Source organism: Ochotona curzoniae, unplaced genomic scaffold (genome assembly GCF_017591425.1).
Source record: "Ochotona curzoniae isolate NIBS_2020 unplaced genomic scaffold, NIBS_Ocur_1.0 contig_2321, whole genome shotgun sequence".
Lineage (NCBI taxonomy): Eukaryota > Metazoa > Chordata > Mammalia > Lagomorpha > Ochotonidae > Ochotona > Ochotona curzoniae.
Window position 1 is genome coordinate 5,131,929 of NW_024465421.1, and position 19,185 is coordinate 5,151,113.

At 49.9% G+C, this 19,185-nt stretch overlaps 1 protein-coding gene across 6 annotated transcripts in view; it reads right to left on the minus strand.

Moving 5' to 3' along the window:
- GTF2I (general transcription factor IIi) overlaps positions 1 to 19,185 on the minus strand; it is a 145,214-nt gene that overhangs the window by 42,181 nt on the left and 83,848 nt on the right. For 2 of the 6 annotated variants that reach the window (XM_040972790.1, XM_040972788.1), the window contains exons 1-9: positions 15,827 to 16,552; positions 12,657 to 12,760; positions 12,056 to 12,194; positions 10,431 to 10,565; positions 9,543 to 9,726; positions 9,375 to 9,403; positions 6,557 to 6,611; positions 6,033 to 6,076; positions 3,012 to 3,089 (exon numbers count right to left, since the gene is read on the minus strand). The exons of 1 other annotated variant lie outside the window; for it this stretch is intronic. In XM_040972790.1, coding sequence (XP_040828724.1) covers positions 3,012 to 3,089; positions 6,033 to 6,076; positions 6,557 to 6,611; positions 9,375 to 9,403; positions 9,543 to 9,726; positions 10,431 to 10,565; positions 12,056 to 12,194; positions 12,657 to 12,760; positions 15,827 to 15,902 — 844 coding nt within the window. In that variant the 5' untranslated portion in view covers positions 15,903 to 16,552. Of the gene's footprint in view, positions 1 to 3,011; positions 3,090 to 6,032; positions 6,077 to 6,556; positions 6,612 to 9,374; positions 9,404 to 9,542; positions 9,727 to 10,430; positions 10,566 to 12,055; positions 12,195 to 12,656; positions 12,761 to 15,826; positions 16,553 to 19,185 lie in introns of those variants that run through there. 3 more of the 6 variants (XM_040972789.1, XM_040972792.1, XM_040972791.1) reach the window with 3 other exon arrangements.

The following is a 19,185-nucleotide window of genomic DNA, read 5'->3' on the forward strand; positions in this document are numbered from 1 at the left end:
GAATGCACATTTTTAAAATGTGCAAGGGGATCCTTCAAAATACATTCTAGGCCATAAAATACCTTAAACAAATGCAAAGCACTGGAAACAAAGCAGCTCCTTTAACCTTAATACAAACAAATTTGACCACACTACAGAAAGTAATCTAAAAAATCCTGCCTGGAGACAGGAAAGAGGGTCAATCACAGGAGAAACCAGATGATATTCTGAATTGGGGGCAGCACTGTGACACAGAGGGTTAAGCTGCCCCTGTGACGTCAGCTTGCCACAGGAGTGGCAGCTGTGTGCGCTGGAGTTCCAGCTGCTGTGCTGGGCAAGGCTCCAGAAGATAGCCCAAGTACTTGGATCCCTGTCACCCACATGGGAGACCCTTCGCCTTGGCCTGGCATAGCGCCAGCTGCTGGGGCCGTGTGGGGAGTGGACCAGCAGGTGCCATCTGTTTCTCCCTCTATCCATCTGTGACGCAAATAAATCTTTAGAACAACTTTTGAATTTGAATTGAATAGAAACAAAAACAAAGCTGAGTAGGCAATGTGCAGCTCAAACAACTCTTTGAGGAAAATTCATGGCACTAGAAATGCTGGTATTAGGGCCCGGCAAGGTAGCCTCGCCTTGAACCTGCCGGGATCCCATACGGGCACCAGTTTGTGTCCCAGCAGCACCGCTTCCCATCCAGCTCCCTGCTTGAGGCCTGGGAAAACAGAGGATAGCCTAAAGCCTTGGGACCGTGCACCCGTGTGGGAGACCCAGAAGAGGCTCCTGGTTAACAGCTTCAGATGGGATCAGCTCAGCTCTGGCCGTTGTGGCCTCTTGGGAAGTGAATTAGCAGATGGAAGTTATTCCTCTCTGTCTCTCCTCCTCCTCTCTGTGTATCTGACTTTCCAATAGAAATAAAATAAATCTTTAAAAAAATTAAAAGAAAGTTCTAGGAAGCTACACACCACTTTATAAAGGCTGAGCATTTCCCAATCGTTTTAAATTCTTACTTAAAAAAATTTCAAAAGTACATTTTTGCCAGGTAATTCTTAAATGTCACAGGCCAAAAAGCATTCACAACTGATTGCAGGAATCACAGAATTCACTATGACATAATCTAACACGTGCACACAGATACTCACATAATTACAAACCCGGCAGGTTCCCTCGGCTCACAGTTTTAAATGGCGCCCAATTCACAAGGCACTACTAGGCAGATGGGAATTAAAGGCACAGGAAGGAATTATAACACCTACTCAAATGGCTACAATGATTAAACCTCAGCATCTAAGTGTTGACAAAGACATGGAGCAATCAGAAACTCTTTTTTTAATTTATTTTTTGCTGGAAAGTCAGATATACAGAGAGGAGGAAAAACAGAAAGGAAGATCTTCCGTCTGATGATTCACTCCCCAAGTGACTGCAATGGCTGGAGCTGAGCCAATCCAAAGCCAGGAGCTTCCTCCGGGTCTCCCACATGGGTGCAGAGTCCCAAAGTTTTGGGCTGTCCTTGACTGCTTTCCCAGGCCACAGGCAGGGAGATGGATGGGAAGCGGGGCCACCAGGATTAGAACCGGCGCCCATATGGGATCCCAGTGCGTTCAAGGTGAGGACTTTAACCGCAATGCTACTGCACCAGGTCCAATCACAACATTCTTAACATGGCTGACTAGAACACTTTGCACTCTTAAGAAGTTAATCCCTGGATAGCCTAGCGGCTTAAGCATTCCCTTGCATGCGCCTGCATCCCATACAGGTGCCAGTTCAGGTCCCAGCTGCTCCACTTTCCACCCAGCTCCCTGCTTGTGGCCTGGGAAAGCAGTTGAGGATGGTCCAAGGCCTTGGGACCCTGCACCTGCACGGGAGACCAGGAAGAGGTTCCTGGCTCCGGATTGGCTCACTCCCGACCACTGTGGCCACTTTGGGAGTGAACCAGCGGATAGAAGGTCTTTCTCTCCGTCTCTCTGTAAATCTGACTTTCCAATGATAATAATAGTAATAATAATAATAAATCTTTTTTAAAAACTGGAAATTATTTAAATTACTTCCTGTTTAATACTACCTACCAGACACTGCAGCTATGCCCTAGTAGGGATCTACTCAGGAGAAATGAATGCATCCTTCTGCACAGAGCCTTACCCACACATCAGTTATTAGCTTTCCTTGTCATGGTCCCAAACTGGGAACAGCCCAGAAGGCTTTCAAGAAGGGAAAATCAGATCACGGCACAGGCTACGGAGCCATGCTCACCAGCAGGATGGCATCACCCACTGACACGCAACGACACATGAAGGTGACACAGCAACACGGAATGAAGGAAGCGGTCCACGCTTCATGACTGCACTCACACACATTGGGAAAAACTAAATAAACAAGCCAAAATACAAATACAGAAAACAGACCAGTGGCAGCCTGAGCGCGGGGAGGGCGATGGACTGTGAAAGACAGGAAACTTGCGGGGAGGATGGACATCTCATTGTTTTGTTTACAGCTTTCAAAACCAGCCCGTATCAGACATCGCTGCTTGCCACAGGGAATTATGTCTTCATAGACAATCTGAGCCAACTACAGAAGACGGCAAGTGTTCTTCTAAACGACAACCTACCAGCGCACAAAAGCTGACTGCTTTTATCTTCCCAGGAATACGCAAAAAGAATATGGAACCACACGATTCAGAAACAGATTCTGAAGACAACGGTGACGCCGAGGGAGCCACTGTGTCCGCTCAGGCTCTGGGACCTCATACACTTTGCAAATTAATACTGAAAGCCAAGTGTAAGCTGTGCCACAGAGTTTGCTGATACTTTTATTCTGTTTTATTTTGATGTGGAACATCCTGACAGAGGTATCAATTCAATATGGAAAAACCAGAAAAGCAATGGCCACCTTCCTTTCTCCTCACACATTAATTTACTGCTCAGTTTTGGAATGTGTTATTCCAGTGATGAATTGGAAATACAGGCACCAATCAAGGACTATTTTTAAAAAGCACTTCAGCCTCAAGCAATTGATACGAGAAACTGCACCAGGATTACCTTGCACATTATACTGATAGTAGTCGGGGTCCTCGGATTCCTCCTTCACCGTCACAGCTGCCATTTCCAGGGAAATGCCTGTTGTGTGAGGAAATGCACTTACAGAATTACAGGGCAGGCGCTTCAGTGAGACCAGGTCTCGCACAGGCTTCCATCCTCCCAAAATAATGCAAAGTAGTACCGAGATATTCTGAATACTTTGAAAGCACAAAATAGTGACCAGTAATTGCATGGCAAAACATCACCTATTTAATCCGCCAAAGCCTTGAGAGATAGCCTAGCGGCTAAGTCCACGTCTTGAATGCACCGGGATCCCATCTGGGCACTGGTTTGTATCCTAACTGCTGCACTTTCCCTGGGAAAGCAGTCGAGGACGGCCCAAAGCCTTGGGACCCTGCACCCATGTGGGAGACCTGGAAAAAGTTCTGGCTCCTGGCTTCGGATTGGCTCAGCTCTGGTTGTTGGGGCCACTTCTCTTCAGTGGACAGAGTATCTTTCTGTCTGTCCTTCTCACTGTAAATCTGTCTCTCCAAGTAAAAAAAAAAAAAAAAACCCTGAAATATCCCTTATTTTGAAAAAGAAAACTGATCAGGGGTAGAAGTTGGCACAGGGGTCAACACACTAACACACCACCTGTGGACCCCAGCCCTGGGTTTCAGTCCTGCCTCTACGTCTCATCCATCTTCCTTCTAATGCCCTTCCTGGGTGGCAGGTTCAAGCACATGGGCCCCTGCCCTGCCCTTGGGCTGTCCGCTCTGAGTTCCCAACTCCTGGCCTCAGCCTCACGTGGCCCTGTCACACTGGCTGCAGAGGCAGGCAGGGGGAGTCACAGCCTCCAGCCAGGAGCAGAGTGCGAAGTGTGACAGGCGATCTAAATGCAGCTGCTGGAGGCTGGGTATGGAGACCAGGTCTATGGGTTAACGCCACAGGAAAGAAGCTATAGGGGACCGCACAGATCTGGAGTGTCACTCTGGGGTGTCACGTTTTAAAGTACCAGAGGAATCTTCCCGGTAGGTTTCCAGCAGAGGGAGGAGAAAAGGAATCATCTACACACGAGCCAGGGTGCAAGGCCCGCCCGTTAGGGGAAGTGATCTGAGCTGAGCCTGACCAGCCTGGGTTATCGCAGCCTCACTGACCTGCGACAAGGGACTGTCCGACTCCAGGCAAGCAGAGCCTTCTGCGTGTGGCAGCTGGAGCAACAAAAGGTTCCTAGCGTCTGACCGCCAGCTGGCTGCAGCTCTGCAAGGGGACACTTCAGGGCTAAGGTCCTTGTACCCCAGAGGAGACCAGCATGAACCCCTTGCTCCTGGCCTGTCTGTGAGCTGATCCAGCCCTGGCTACTGCAGCCATCCAGGGAATGAATCTTTGCCTCTGCCTTTCAAATAGATATATAGTAAAAAAACTCAGTAAGATTTCTCTTAATTCACCATTCTTACTTTTAGATAAAATACTCAGGAGCTAGATATGAATAAGAAACACAGTTTGCAAACTGATGACTTTCAGTGCAATTAATTAAAATCCAGACATAAAACTAGGATTTCTTCAAAGATGGAAAAACATTAAGAAACATGTGCTTGAGTCTCAGCTGCTCTGCTTCCTCCAGCTGCCCACATAACGCACCTTGGAGGCAGCAGATGGCAGTCGGAGAGAGAGGGCATCTGGAACCCCCGCTGGCCGTGGTGGCCACTGCCAACACTTGGGCCATCTTCTGTTCTCACCGGAAGCTGGGTTAGAAGCGGAGCAGCCCGGACTTGAACTGGTGCCAGGATCACAGGTAGCGGCTTTACCAGTTCCACCATTCGGTGTTGACACACAATCACACAACTCGCCTAAGACGGCGCCAGTCTGTTCCTAATGAATGACTCCACCTAACTGCCCGCTGGACACACCACAGACGCTGGCCTTCATTGTCCTCCGAGTGCTTCCTGTGGTTCGCTAGGATACAGCGATGAGCTAGAAATGACACCTGACATCGCACTCGCTGCGCTGTCATCACATGCCTAGACGATGCAGGATTCTCATTAACTCAAAAACAGAGGACAGTGAATGGAGACAATGAAAAGTCCCTGTGTATCTGTCGAATCCTAAACCTGGAAGCACCGTGAAGGTCTAACGAGGGCAGGCTCTGCACACTGCGTCCGAGTACACTGACCCCAGGCTCCGTTCTCTCCCCATCTTGTACAAATTGGAAGCAGAGTTCGAAATACCTACAGCCTAAGGGCAAAGTACAGCTTATACGTTCCACTTGCAATCCAGCTGCCTGCTAACCACCCTAGGAAAGCAGCCGGAAATGGCCCACAAGGGAGACCCAAGGGAGACCCAAGGCTCCTGGCTTGGGCCTGGCCCAGCTGCAGCACTTGTGGCCATCTGGGGATGGAGCCAGCAGACAGAAGACATTTTTCTCTAACTCTGCCTTTCAAATAAATTAGCACTAAATGCTAGAAAATCTACCTGAAGTACACTGTGAGGACACAGAGCCAAGAAGGACGCCGTGGAGTGGGGAACTGGCTGTGGCACAGGTGCTACCACAACTCAAGGCAGAAAAAAGGGCTCACAGTTGATTGCGGCTGCAGCGTCCACTCGCCAGACGGACTCACAGCCTGACTGCCTAACACACAATGGATCTCACACCAAAACAGAAGATCAGCAGTGCTTCAAGAATGCACCAAAGTGTAAAACACCAAAAACGTAACCAATAAAGCAAAATTTGGAAAAAATTTCATCAAAGTCTCGAACTTATGAGCTTTTAAATAACTCCTAAAAAAGAAAAGTCCTGTATGCCTTGGTGGGGGGTAAGTATGGATGGGGACTTGATCAATTTTACTGAGAACCAACTTCTGGCTCCCATTTACCAAGGAAATCCTCTTCTGGGGTTTTAGTAGCAGAGCATCGATAATGTCACAATTACAACTAATGTATAATGACTGCTAACTTCTCAAAATGCGAACTCGGCAAACGTCTCACATGTAACCTTGGAAAACCAAGGAAAACCCGTTTCGTTTCGGAAGCAGCAGTACTCACCGGAATCCTCCGCGGGCTCAGTCTTCACCTTGACGGGGCCACAGCTGCAGGAGAGGGAAGGCAGGAGAGGGAAGGCAGGCGGCTCAGGTGGGCTGCGGCCAGAGCCCTCGCCCAGCACCCCGAGGCACGGGGCCTCAAAGTGCCAACACACTCACCTGACCGGGGAGCCCTACACAGATGCCAGGCACACGACACACACTCGTTTCTCACATAGAGTGGCCCACCTGAATTAAGAACTTGAATTCCAAACTGCCTTTTGGGGACAAAAGCACAACAGAGCAGCGCAGAGCTGCTGGGGAGCTCTGAAGCCCACACTCCTGTAACGCGGCCCAGCTCGCAGTGTTCTGGTCTCCACTAGCAGGTACGACGACACAGAACTACTGTGCCACAACGCGCTATGTTCACAAGCTCCCCCCGGATGCTCTGACTGCCCAAAGCATCTAGAGGATCACTCAGGCCTTCATCGCCCCATCTCCCAAGGACGGACACGCTGCAAGGACACAGTGAAGAGAGCGGGGCTTTACCTTCCACCCGGAGACAGCAGCGATCGCTCGGCATCCGACACCATCACGCGCCCACCTGTGCACCGGAACAAGTTAGAGTTAGCTCTGCTGGCCAATTCCAACACGACTATCAGTGCCAAAGGCTTTGTGACTGGACTGAGTGGGCGACTGGTGGGTGTCAGCGCTGATGATTGAACTGAGGGATCGACAAGTCACCTGCCTTTCACATTAATGAAATAAACAATCTGCCGCAACAAACTGGGAAGGAGAGGCTGTATCAGGTACGGGATTTCTATCCAGAGTGACAGAAATGTCCGGCAATTATAAGGAAGTGATAATTGCATAGCTTATAGATATACTAGAAAGGACAGAAAATAGCAGATTTTTAAAAAGATTTATTTGTTTAGGTTGGGAAGCCAGATATACAGAGAGGAAGAGACAGGAAAAACCTCCATCCATTGATTCACTTCCCAAGCAGCCACAACAGCCGGAGCTGAGCCGACCTGAAGCCAGGCGCTTCTTCCAGGTCCCCCACAGGGGTGCAGGATCCCCAGGCTTTGGGCCATCCTCCACTGCTTTCCCAGGCCACAAGCAGGGAACTGGATGGGAAGTGGAGCTGCTGGGATTAGAACTGGCGCCCATATGGGATCCCGGTGTGTTCAAGGCAAGAACTTTAGCCGCTAGACCAGGCCGCCGGGCCCAAGAAGCACATTCCTACAATAAACGGCTTCATAAACATAAATAGCAAGCTAGATCTATCAAAAGCACCTTCAGAAAATACTGATTCCTAAATAAACATATACTCAAAGCTATGTAAAAACTGTATATTAATTAGCCTAAGAGACTGACAATATATACATACATCAAAATGTTGTACAAAGTAGAAAAGTAATTTTTATGACAATTAAAATATTAATTTTTTAAAATGTGAGGTTTGGGCCCAGCACGATAGCATAGTGGCTGAAGTCCTTGCCATGCATGTGCCAGCATCACATACAGGCCACCGGTTCTAGTCCTGGTGGCTCCGCTTCCCATCCAGCTCCCTGCTTGTGGCCTGGGAAAGCAGTCAAGAATGACCCCAAAGCCTTGGACCCTGCTCCTGCATGGGAGACCCGGGAGAAGCTCCTGGCTTCAGATCAGCTTTGGATCAACTTAGATCTGGCCAATGCAGCCACTTAGGGAATGAACTATCAGATGGAAGATCTTCCTCTCTGTCTCTCCTTCTCTCTGTATATCTGACTTTCCAATAAAAAACAATCTTAAAAAAAAAAATTAGATTGCAATTTACTAAAATAAGTATCAGATAGTTAAATTGGACAGACTTTATGATGTGTCAAATACGCTTCAATAAAACTGATAAATATTCACTCTGTCTCCACCATGAGAAAACAAAGATTAACAGGAAACAATGTTTTCGTCTTTACATGCCAGAGACATTTCCAATGATACTGGTTAATTATTTTCAAAAATCTGAAAAGAACATGGTTCCCAAAGTTTACAACCCCATCGCTTTTCCTCTTTAGGAGGGGCATTTGGGCCCAGTTATGTCGCCTGGTGGCTAAAGTCCTTACCTTGCATGCACTGGGATCACATATCGGGACTAGTTCATATTCTGGCTGCTTCACTTACAACAAGCCATCTCCCTGTCTGTGGCCTTGGAAAGCAGTTGAGGACAGCAAAAAGCCCTGGGACACTGCACCCTTGCAGGAGACCTACAAGAGGCTCCTGACTTTAGATCTGCTCAGCTCCAGCTGCTGTGGTGACTTGGGGAGTAAACCAATGGACAGAAGATCTTTCTTTGTCTCTCCTCTTTGTAAATCTTTCAATAAAAATAAAATTTTAAAAGATTTATTTTTTTTATTGCAAAGTCAGGAATACAGAGAGGAATCCTTTTTTTTTTTTTATAAAGATTTTATTTTTATGTGAAAGTGGAGGACAGCCAGAGACGAAAATCCTTCGTTTGTTGATTCACTCTCCAAGTGGCCGCAATGGCCAGAGCTGAGCCAATCCAAAGCCAGCAGCCTGGAGCTTCATCCGGGTCCCCCATGCAGGTGCAGGAACTCAAGACCCTGGGCCGTCCTTGACTGCTTTCCCAGGCCACAGGCAGGGAGCTGGATGGGAAGTAGGGTGGCCGGGACCAGAACTGATGCCCATATGGGATCCTGGCGAATGCACAGCAAGGACTTTAGCCACTAGGTTATTCTGCTGGGCCCAACAAAAATAAGTAAGTTCTTTTTAGAAAATGAATAAATGGAGCAATGTATACCCCTACCCTAAGTCCTAAGTCCTGGGAACGGCGCGCGCCCTCTCTCTAGGGCCCACCTTAAGGCCTGCTTCCGCAGTGGTCCCTCCCACAGGCTGGTGCCGCTGCTTCCAGGCCATCTCCACAGTGACATGGCCGGCAGTTCTGCCACCCCCACTCTCTGCCACCGCAGACCAGCACGCCCAAGCTTCAACCCCGTACCCAGCAGTGCCTTGCCCATCAGAAACTAAAGCCTGCCCACCGTCTGGCAATGAGCTGACCCAGTACTCGTCCATGATCTGATTACTGCAAACACAAAACCCGAGTCCAGCACAAAACCAGAGGTTGAGCTGGGAACAAGAAACGCATCTCCACTTGTTCAGGTTCCTGACGCTACTGGCAGGTTCTAGCAACAGCTGAACATTTATCCAACCCCCCCAAATGCCACACATGGTGTATCAAAGAAAATTTTAAAAGTCATTATGATGTATTAAGTTCTGATAAACAAGACACACACACACACACACACACACACACACACACAGAGCAGAGTGCAGAAAGAGCTCGGCCCTCGTGTGGGAGCACAAGGCCACTTACCCAGGTGCTTCTTGGGCTCCAGGAAAGGCCTGCATCAAAACAGAACAAAGACTTTCTGTCAACACTCGCAATGAGCGGGGAGCAGGGCTGGCCTCCAGGGAACCTCCACCACACCGCATCTTAGGGGAGGACGCCAGTCACAGGCAAGAAGGGAGCAAAGCACTTCACCTCTTGATGATAAACGAAATCCCTGCTTTGTTCTCCAAGATCCACTTCAGGGTGGCGAGATCGTAATTCTCAGGATGCTTAAAGGCCACTCCTTCCGGAAGCCCCTGGACCACCACGGCCGACTGGTCTCGCAGCATCTTCTCATAGGGAACAGGCACCACGGTGGATTTGCCTAAAGCTTTCCCTGAGTGGAAGGGAGCAGACGCTGGCCGTCACTCAGCAGCTAACATGGAAGCACGGGCAGCACGGGCTGTGAGCCTGCAACCTGGCACAGCGCACGCACGGCACCCCTGCTCTCCCACACTCTGCTTTCAGAACCTACTTTGAGAGACAGCACGGTCCAGTAAGTCCCACGTCAGAAAACTGAAACTGATCCGAAGGGGGAAAACGAAAATTGCACAAGACCTAACTCCAAAACCGACACCGAGAGCCCGCTGGCTTACTCGCAGCATGGCCTCTGCTTAGGCTGGTGCCTCCCTGGGGAGCGCATCCTGGTCATACATGGCTCAGCCTCAAAATCCAGGCGCCTGAGAGCATCAACTAGCGCCCCGAAATGTTAGGAACCATCCTGATCCTTCCACTGTGGCCTCTCGGGTCACACCCCGCCTGCATCCGCGCGACCAGAGGCTGGGGTGCAGTCCACGCTGACCTGCCCCTCCGCGCCCCTCGAACCTCTCCTTCACAGAGCCAGCCCCGTCTGTGGGTACAACTGCTCTGAACTTCTTCAGCACGGAGACAGAGAAGCCAAACTGTTCCTACCACAAGCTGCCCTCCGGGGAATCGAATCTGCTGCAGTTGTACAAGTGCGTGCTACACGATTAACTATGTATATATAATCTATTCAACGTGCAGTGTGCCTCTTGCAAAGTTCAAGTGCACCGGTTTTACCGTAGCAAAAGCAGAAGTAGTCCTCCACGGTTTTCCTGAGGGTCTCGATCTCCACGGCGTCCACGCTCATCCGACTGCCCTGGCTCGCCGACTTCACCTTGTGCAGCTCCGCGGCCTTCTCCTCCTCCTCCACACCTGCGGAGCAGGGAGCGGCACACAGGGCTGTGGGGCGGCCCAGGCACGCGCATCCCCACCCTGCAGACTCGGTGTGCCAACACTGAGCGCTTCCTAACACCTGAAGGAGCACACCGCGGGACGGCAGCCCACTCGGAAGTGAGCAGCCTCAACCAAAACACCTCGCTAGCAGCCATTAACTTGTGAAGTATTAAATGATTATGCAAAATTACTTTCACTAGATTAGATAATAATGCTGTTTCTCTTTAGCATCCTATTGAGAAACTGTAACCAACTCAGTGACATTTCTTTCTGAAAAAAGAAAATTTTCCTAAACCCCACCATGGGCTCCATATTTCCCTGGAGAAGCCCCGAGAGCAGCCCCTCGAGCCGCTCCTCATGCCCAAAGAGCCCCACCGCCACAGCCACGTGGCTGCAGGACACACACAGACCGCCCCCCCCCACCAAAACAGTGGCTCCAAGCAGTCACTGTCTGCTACCCACAGCGACACAGATCACAAGGCAGTACATCTCCACAACACTTTACCTATGAGCTTTGTTTCAGATCATTTCTCCAATGGCGAGCTCAGTATCCTGGCATGTTTAAAGAATCGCAAGCTAAGGGCCTGGAATTATGGTTAAATTCTCACATTGCGTGTGAGATCCCATATGGGCACCAGTTCGTGTCCCGGCTACTCCACTTTAAAAAGGAATGCAATGGAGAAATGTTGTAAAAGGACTAAAAATTCAATCAGAAGTGGAAATCAATGGACCGCAACTATTTTGACTCATGATCTGTTGGAGTGATCACAAATCACATCTAAAGACTTCTTGCAAATTCAAGCACAGATCCTAGGCATCAGTCAGGGCGATACCTTTCCGGTTACTGTTTCCGGTCTGAGTTAATGTAGCATCTACAGGCAGCATTAAACAGGGCTATCACAGGCATTAACACCCTGCAGGAAATTCCTCCAGTTTCTCCCAGAGCCGAACAGGCTGACCAGCACACCACCCCCCCCAGGAGGATGACAGCCCTCCCTGAAGACCTACAGGCCCAGAGAGCTGGGGAGACCTGCTCAACTCAACTGCTTTCAACTTCTCTTGGTACTGAGCAAAGTCAGCCTTCTGGGGAGCTGGCTGCCAGCTCCAACTGCTGGCTCGCAGGTCCTGAGCGCCACATGGCTGACAGCCCCGCACACGGCAGCCCACTCCACGTGGCTGACAGCCCCGCACACGGCAGCCCACTCCACGTGGCTGACAGCCCCGCACACGGCAGCCCACTCCACGTGGCTGACAGCCCCGCACACGGCAGCCCAGGGCGTCTGGGTTCACCCAAGCAAAATCGCTCCTCTTAAGTGGTAACGCATGACCCATTCTGAACCCTTCTCACAAGCGTCAATCTCATTTATCTTTAAGAAAACAATACATATCTTGTACATTTAAGTTAAAGCTTATGAAATGAAAACCATTTTAAAAACACACACACACACACACACACACACAATACTTACAGTATTTTACAAAATCTTTCTGAAAATCCTTTCTGGTATTGACGAAAGCACGCCCTCTTTCGGTTCCCACGACAAACACATCTGTTTCGTACACGGCGATGCAGGCCACTTCGGCCTTGGACTTGGCCAGTTCTTTACACTACAACACAAACAGCAGACACCATCACACTGAGTGAGTAAAAAACCCAACACTGGAAGTGCCTTCACACAGAACTTGGAAGAAGGTTAGGTTTCGGCTTTAAGTATCACATACACAGATTACAACAATTTAAAGTTAACACCTGCTAAAAAACCAGCTACCTTAGAAAAACACCTCAATTTTTTTTTTTAAAGAAACATTAGGTGAGAAACAAGATGACAGAATAGGGTAAAGACAACGTTTAAACAGAGAAACACTGGTGTGAAACAGAGAGGGTAACATTCTAAGAAATAGGAGAGGACAGAACAAAAAAAGAAACATTAGGTAAGTCAAGAACAATCTAGAACCTCGCAATAAAATGTGATTTTATGAACTTGAATCTGTAACAATTATTCAAGCACACAAATCAGTCCTTTTAACTAACTCCACAAGCCGTGCAACAGCCTAGCCCTGGCGGCTCACCATGGACTCCAGGGCCGACATGAGGAAGGTCACCACCATCCTGCTCTCCGAGGACTCCTCGTCTTCCACCGGCAGCGTCGACATTGCGACTTGGGCCATGATCCCTGTGGAGGGCAGCAGCAGCACTGTGAGCACTGGACGCGTGTGTGGGGCTGCGCGGGGCCGACACAGACGCCCTCACTTTCCCGACTGTTTGTGCAAATCTCGGGTGCCACCCCTAAGGGCAGCGCCACATCACAGGCAAAGCCAGATGACAGCAGGAGCTGGTCAGGATTTCTCCCAGGTGAAGAGAGGCAATGAAAGAGCTTGTCCTGCCCGAGCCCAGCCCACTGCCCCCCATTCCTTCTCGCCATGGCCCACCCTGGAGCCGTCGGTCAACAGGAGACGTAGGCTGAGCAGAGAAATTCCATCTCACTAAGAAGGCGGCAGAGCATCAGGGAGCACCTGCGAGCCCCTCAGACCAACTCCCTGGAGGCGGGACATTCCCACACTCTGTCAGCCAATTCCAACACAATACAAGCACAACATACAAGTATCAACTCCTCACAAGGGCGGGGAGGAACTGGGATTTTTGTACATTGCTTCTGGGAATGTAAAATCAGGCAGAAACAGTCGAGCAGTTCTTAAGCAGAATTGTCATACAGCAGTATCACTTTGGTTCTGCAAGCGTCATTCTAACAGGTATTTGGTCAAGTATTCAGGACAAAAACCGGAAAACACCCAGAGGTCCATCAAAAGGTGCACAGATAAACAAAAACTGCTATCAACAGACACCCGGTATTACTCAGCCTGACAAGGAAACTGATAACAGGCAACAACCTAGATGGGCCGATAGCATTATGCTAAATAAGCAGACACAAAAGGAGCGGCATTGCACAACTCCACTTAAGCAAGCTAACTAGAGTTGTCAAATTCATGGAAAGCTGACTACAGCTGCCTGGGTACAGAGGTCAAGCTTGGGGCCAGACCGTGGGGAGGGTTGGGGACAGTTACACAACAGCGCGCCAGGACCTGAGGTCACAGAGTGAGACTGAGGTCTCTACACTGTCTACACTGAGATTTTTGTTACGGATATCTTACAAAACTTAAAAGTTTAAAAAATCAAAATGGGAGACCAGCAACGTGGTCGCAGGTAAAGTTGCTACCTGCAATGCCAGCATTCCAAGGATGCTGCTGCATGTCCCGGCTGCTCCCTGCTGGCTGGGCCCCTGCACGCATGAGGGACAGGAGAGGAAGCTCCTGGCTCCTGGCCTCAGCTCAGCTCAGCTCCAGCCACTGCAGTCATCTGGAGGGTCAATCAGCCGATGGAAAAGAGTGCTCACATTCTTTCACTTTCTCTCTCTAACTCTGATTTTAAATAAATACATAAAAAATGCACACACAACATTCTACAAAAGTGAAGTCTAAAGCAAATTCCAACAACTTGATTTTCTGTGAATCACATGCAAAATAGCTACCTATTTAAAATTACTCCTTTGGATTTAGCAAGAGATTAAAATAACAAAATGAGCAGGAAAGGACAACTGAAACATTACCAACTGGAAGCATGAGGGCCGGCCCGGTGGCCTAGCAGCTAAAGTGCTTGCTTTGAACACTCCAGGATCCCATACGGCCACCAGTTCGTATCCCAGCATCCCCACTTCCCATCCAGCTCCCTGTTTGTGGCATGGGAAAGCAGTCAAGGACAACCCAAAGCCTTGGGACCCTGCACCTAAGTGGGAGACCGGGAAGAGGCTCCTGGCTTCAGACTGGCGCAGCTTCCGCCGTTGTAGCCATACATATATCTGACTTTGCAATAAAAATAAACAAGTCTTAAACAACAGCAACAACAAAAAGCCTTCACATATAAATTAATTTACTGAGACACCTAGATGTTTGTGAGCTCGAGCCCTCACGTTCTAGAGAACAGGCAAGCACCTGCAGAGCCGCCGGCAGGACAGCTGTCATTCCCTATCCCCACAGTGGGTGTCTCCCCATTGCTGAGGACTGTGGCCCAGCTTTGCCACCTGTCCAAGCCGCCACCACACACAGCCACTTGTGGGGGGAAGCTGCAGCCTACACATGACATGGCAGCCTGTGCCATAACACTCACAGGGGCCTGTCAGAACTGCCTGTCTGATCACATATGACCTGGGCAAAAGCAGCTGATGGTTCAAGCACCCATGTTCCTGAAACCATGTGGGAGGGCTGGCCGGAGTTCTGGGCTTCTAGCTTCCGCCTGGCCCAGTCCTGGCTGCTGTGGGCACTTGTCTCTCTGCCTTTCAAATAAAATGAAAATAAATAAAAATGTTGAGAGTAAAAATTGCAATATAAAAAGAAAAATAAACCTGATACTTATTTCCAAATCTGTAAATAAGGATAAACAATTCTGTCTCCCCAAATAATGTCCCCATCCTAGCTAGGGAAGATTCAGAGACTGCACTATAAAGCGAGCAAACAGTTGGAGAACAGAAATTGTCTTTCTTAGCAGCCCAACTTCCATTCTTTGCTCCTGACTAAATTAAGTCTAAATAAATTTATATTAAAATGTGTATTAAGCGGGACAACAAAAGCACATTATTTTCCTATAATCACAACATTCACATAGAATATACTCATTACATTCGTCATAATCTGCTTTAATGCCTCAGCAAAACAAAGAGGAAACACATTCTCATTTTACAAAGATTGCACCTTGTTAGGGTCATAAAGCCAGCCCCACCCCACACATGCCTGTTGGATCAGCAAGCTAAGCCTCCACCTCCAAGCACTGGCATCCTATTCGGTGCAGGTTTGGGTCCCAGCTGCTCCACTTCCCATCCAGCTCCCTGTTTGTGGCCTGGGAAAGCAGTAGAGGATGGCCCAAAGCCTTGGGACCCTGCACCCGCATGGGGAGACCTGGGAGAGGCTCTGGGCTCCTGGCTTTGGATCAGCTCAGCTCCAGCTGTTAGCCATTTGGCAGCCGTCTGGGAAGTGACCCAGAAGGTGAAAGCTCTGTCTCTCTAACCCTGCCGCCTCTCTAGCTCTGTCAATCTGCCTTGCAAACATTGTAAAACTTCCTACACATAAAATAAACCCAACATTTACCGATTGCGTCTAACACACCTTATTGCTCGACTTAGAGAACATTCACAGTGATCTTGCCCAGAAAGAAAGAAATGGGCAGAAAAGCAGAACAGAACTCTCTGGACCTGGAAGTTCCTCCGGGAGATGGAGCCCACGGCCCGCGCAACAGGACAGACCCTTGGGATGACGGAACCCACGCATCCTCTACTGCCGCGATGCGCACTCTTAGAAACAGCACTCCCTGAACAGCTGCACACTGCGCCAGACGACAGCCCCACACAACTTCCCTTAGCGTCTCACGGAAGTGACCGTCTACTTCTGCGTTCCTGAATTACGGTATTCTCAACACTGAGATGAACAGCACAAACACATTACAGCTGCTACATAGGACGCTAAAAGTCAGCGCTGCTACCGGAAGTGTCTGAACACACCACATTCGTGGCTCTGCCCGCAGGCACCACAGCAGCCTCAGTCCTACCGAAGGTTGCATTTCTTCACTTTTAGTCTTTTATTTGCATTTGGTTTCTTGAGTGACCGACTCACCCACCGCCTGGATCCGGTGCCTGACCACGATAGGACCTCATCTGCACGTGTTGTCAAGCCCTGTCCTTCCTCTATTTCTGGTAGTTAGCACGCAGGTCACTCCTGCCTGACCCAGCTTCTGCGCCGGTTACACCTGACCGATGCAGTTTTCAGCGAGGTTGGACCACACTCCTCATTCCTTCCGTCCTGCGTCTCAGACTTTCCTCCTGCCTGAAGTGAATCCTTCGGGGTCTCTTTCTGCTGACAAAGTCTGCGTTCATTTCTGAAAACATGGCTTTCCCCTTAAGTCTAGGTATATGCTTTTTTTTTTTTTTCTTTTTGGGTGTCTACTTCTTGTTGGTTATTCCCAGGGCTGCTGGACTCTGGACTGGGACCCTGGCGTTGCCCAAGTTCTCGTTGCCCCACTGTCTACCTCCTGTGCCAGGCGTCTTCTGCATCCTCTTCCTGCCTTTCTCTCTGTACCCAGTGTGCTCCTCGTGGCTTATGCATCAAGAATTCCTTCTTCTGGCCCGGCGTGGTGGCCCAGTGGCTGGCCCATCCAGCTCCTTGCTTGTGGCTTGGCTTCAGCCTGGCCCAATCCTGGCTGTTCCGGCCAAGTGGGGAGTGAACCAGCAGATGAAAAAGCCCAATCTCGCCCTCCCTCTTCCCCTCCGATATCCACCTTCCACATAAATAAATCTTGCCCAAAAATTAGCCTTTCCATAGTTCTTCAAAATTCCTGTCTTGTCAGCTTTTTAGTAATTTTACAAAAACTTCATTAAATAACTTTAGAACACTCACATTATTTCTAATGCATAGAGCTAGCCTTACATATTTTTGATTCTCAAGAATAACTTAGGGGCAGCCACACAGCTCAATCATTGAAGATACTACTTGGGACCCTCAGAGCCCACACAGTGCCCAGGGTCAAGTCCAGGTTCTCCGGATTCCACATCCGGAGGGTCCCTGCCACTCGCAGGGGAGATCCAGATAGAGTTCTGGGCTCCTGGCTTCAGCCAAGCCCAGCCCTGGCTCTTGTGGGCACTTAGTTAGTAAACTGGCAGATGCAAAATGTGTCTGTCTCCCGTCTCTCTTTTAAATGTATGTAAATAAGTATATACATAACGCATAGACGCCGGTGCTGCGGCACAGCAGTTAAGCGTCCAGTGGAGGGCTGGTGTAGGGGCCCTGGGGACTCCGCTGTAAACCCAGCTCTCTGCGCATTTGACTCATCTTGTACTAAGTAGGAGGAAGCCTGAAATTCCAGGTCCCTGGCTCTGGCCTGGCCCAGCCCCAGCTGCGGCAGGCATCTGGGAAGCAAACCCAGCAGATACAAATCTCTTTTCTCTTTCACTCCCTCTCCCTGTCAACCCTGCCTTTCAAATACATTATTATTGTTATTTAATTTCTAACTTAGCCAGAACTAAGACTAGCCAGGCAAGAAGCAGAACTGCCACAGCTTCATTGAATTCCGTCCACAAGGCTGCACGGACTCCACAGGTACCCAGGCCGCCTCACATCGCGCTCCTCCGCAGGAACACAGCCGCGTCGTCAGGTGCTTGTCCCGCGGTGCCCAAAGCAAAGCACGAGCACGCCTTCCTGGCACTCTCTGCACGACAGATCCGAGTGTCGATGTCACGAGCTCCCCCAAGTCAGTGGCGGGGCGAGTGGCGTGCGCTCACACAGGCTGCGCTGTCCAGGAGAGCCCCGCCAGAGCCACGTGGAGTAAAGGCAGGCCGGTCGCCCGACAGTTTTCACCCTAGTGACAGCCACACCGCGGTCTGCTCGTTTCCTGGGGAAGAACCTCAAGAACCACCCCCTCCTGAGGAAACGCCTGAAACTGCAGATAATACCAAACTGCATGCGCTTCACTTTTTCACAAACACACAAGCCTATGACAGCTTAACTTCCAAAGGAAGCACTGTAACAGCAGCTTGTCATGAAGTAAGGTAACATGTCAGACTGTAACAGAAGGCAGGCGGAGGCAGTCTCTCCGAGAACCTCTGGGGGCGCTGTACTCACCCTTCTGCCCACGATCCTGGCAACGGGAAGCTGGCATGGGGCAGCTTCCTTTCTCCTTTGGAATCTTCTTCCACTGGGCAGAAAACGGGGCACCAGCCTCCTCCTGGCTAGAGGCAGCCTGCCCAGGAATCCCTGCCTTCCTCAATCCAAACTGACTCCTGACTCAGTGTAACCATCCCCTGCTGGCAGTGAACGGCTTTTTCTTGCCAACTCCTGTCAGGGGAGCCCTTGGCGAACTCCTCCACCAGGCTCGGGGTTTTCTGACACACCAGGGTCCCTCCAGGGTGGCACCTTTTCTCTTCATGTCTTTCCACCCAGGAATTCCACTCCTTTTTCCACTTTAACCAGGCGATGCTTATCACACACCACGGCCATGACTTTGGCGGTGAGGGGCCACGGCAAAGCTAGCATGGATCTCACTTTTCTTCTTTATGATCTCACCACGATCTCTAGATCTTGGCCCCTAAGTCAAGAACTTTCACCTTTTCACTGAAACCAAGCACCTTCTGGCCAGCATGGCTGCCCCAGTGCCTGGGGCCCTCTACTAAGTAAGCGGTGCCGTGATGTCCCCAGCAGCCGGTCTGGCCGTCAGGAGGGTGACCGCGCTGCCACCAGGCAGGCGGCCGGCGAGCACACTGGACAAAGGCTCATTCAGGTCCTGGGAGGGCCCAGGCAGGCTTCATCACACCGCTCAGAACCACAGGCAACTTCGAACATCCAACTGCTCCTATCTGGAATTTTCCATTTAATGCATGTGGACCACAGCTGACCGCAGGTAACTGAAACCACCGAAAGCCTAACCACAGATAAGCAGCCGCTGGAACGGTTTCCTGAGGCGGCTGCATCTGCTTTCCCATTTACTCGGTTTCCTTCGTTCTTCCAAGGTCTTTTTCTTCTGAATGTCTTTTTTTTTCCCCCCTAACATCACCTTTTGTTTGCC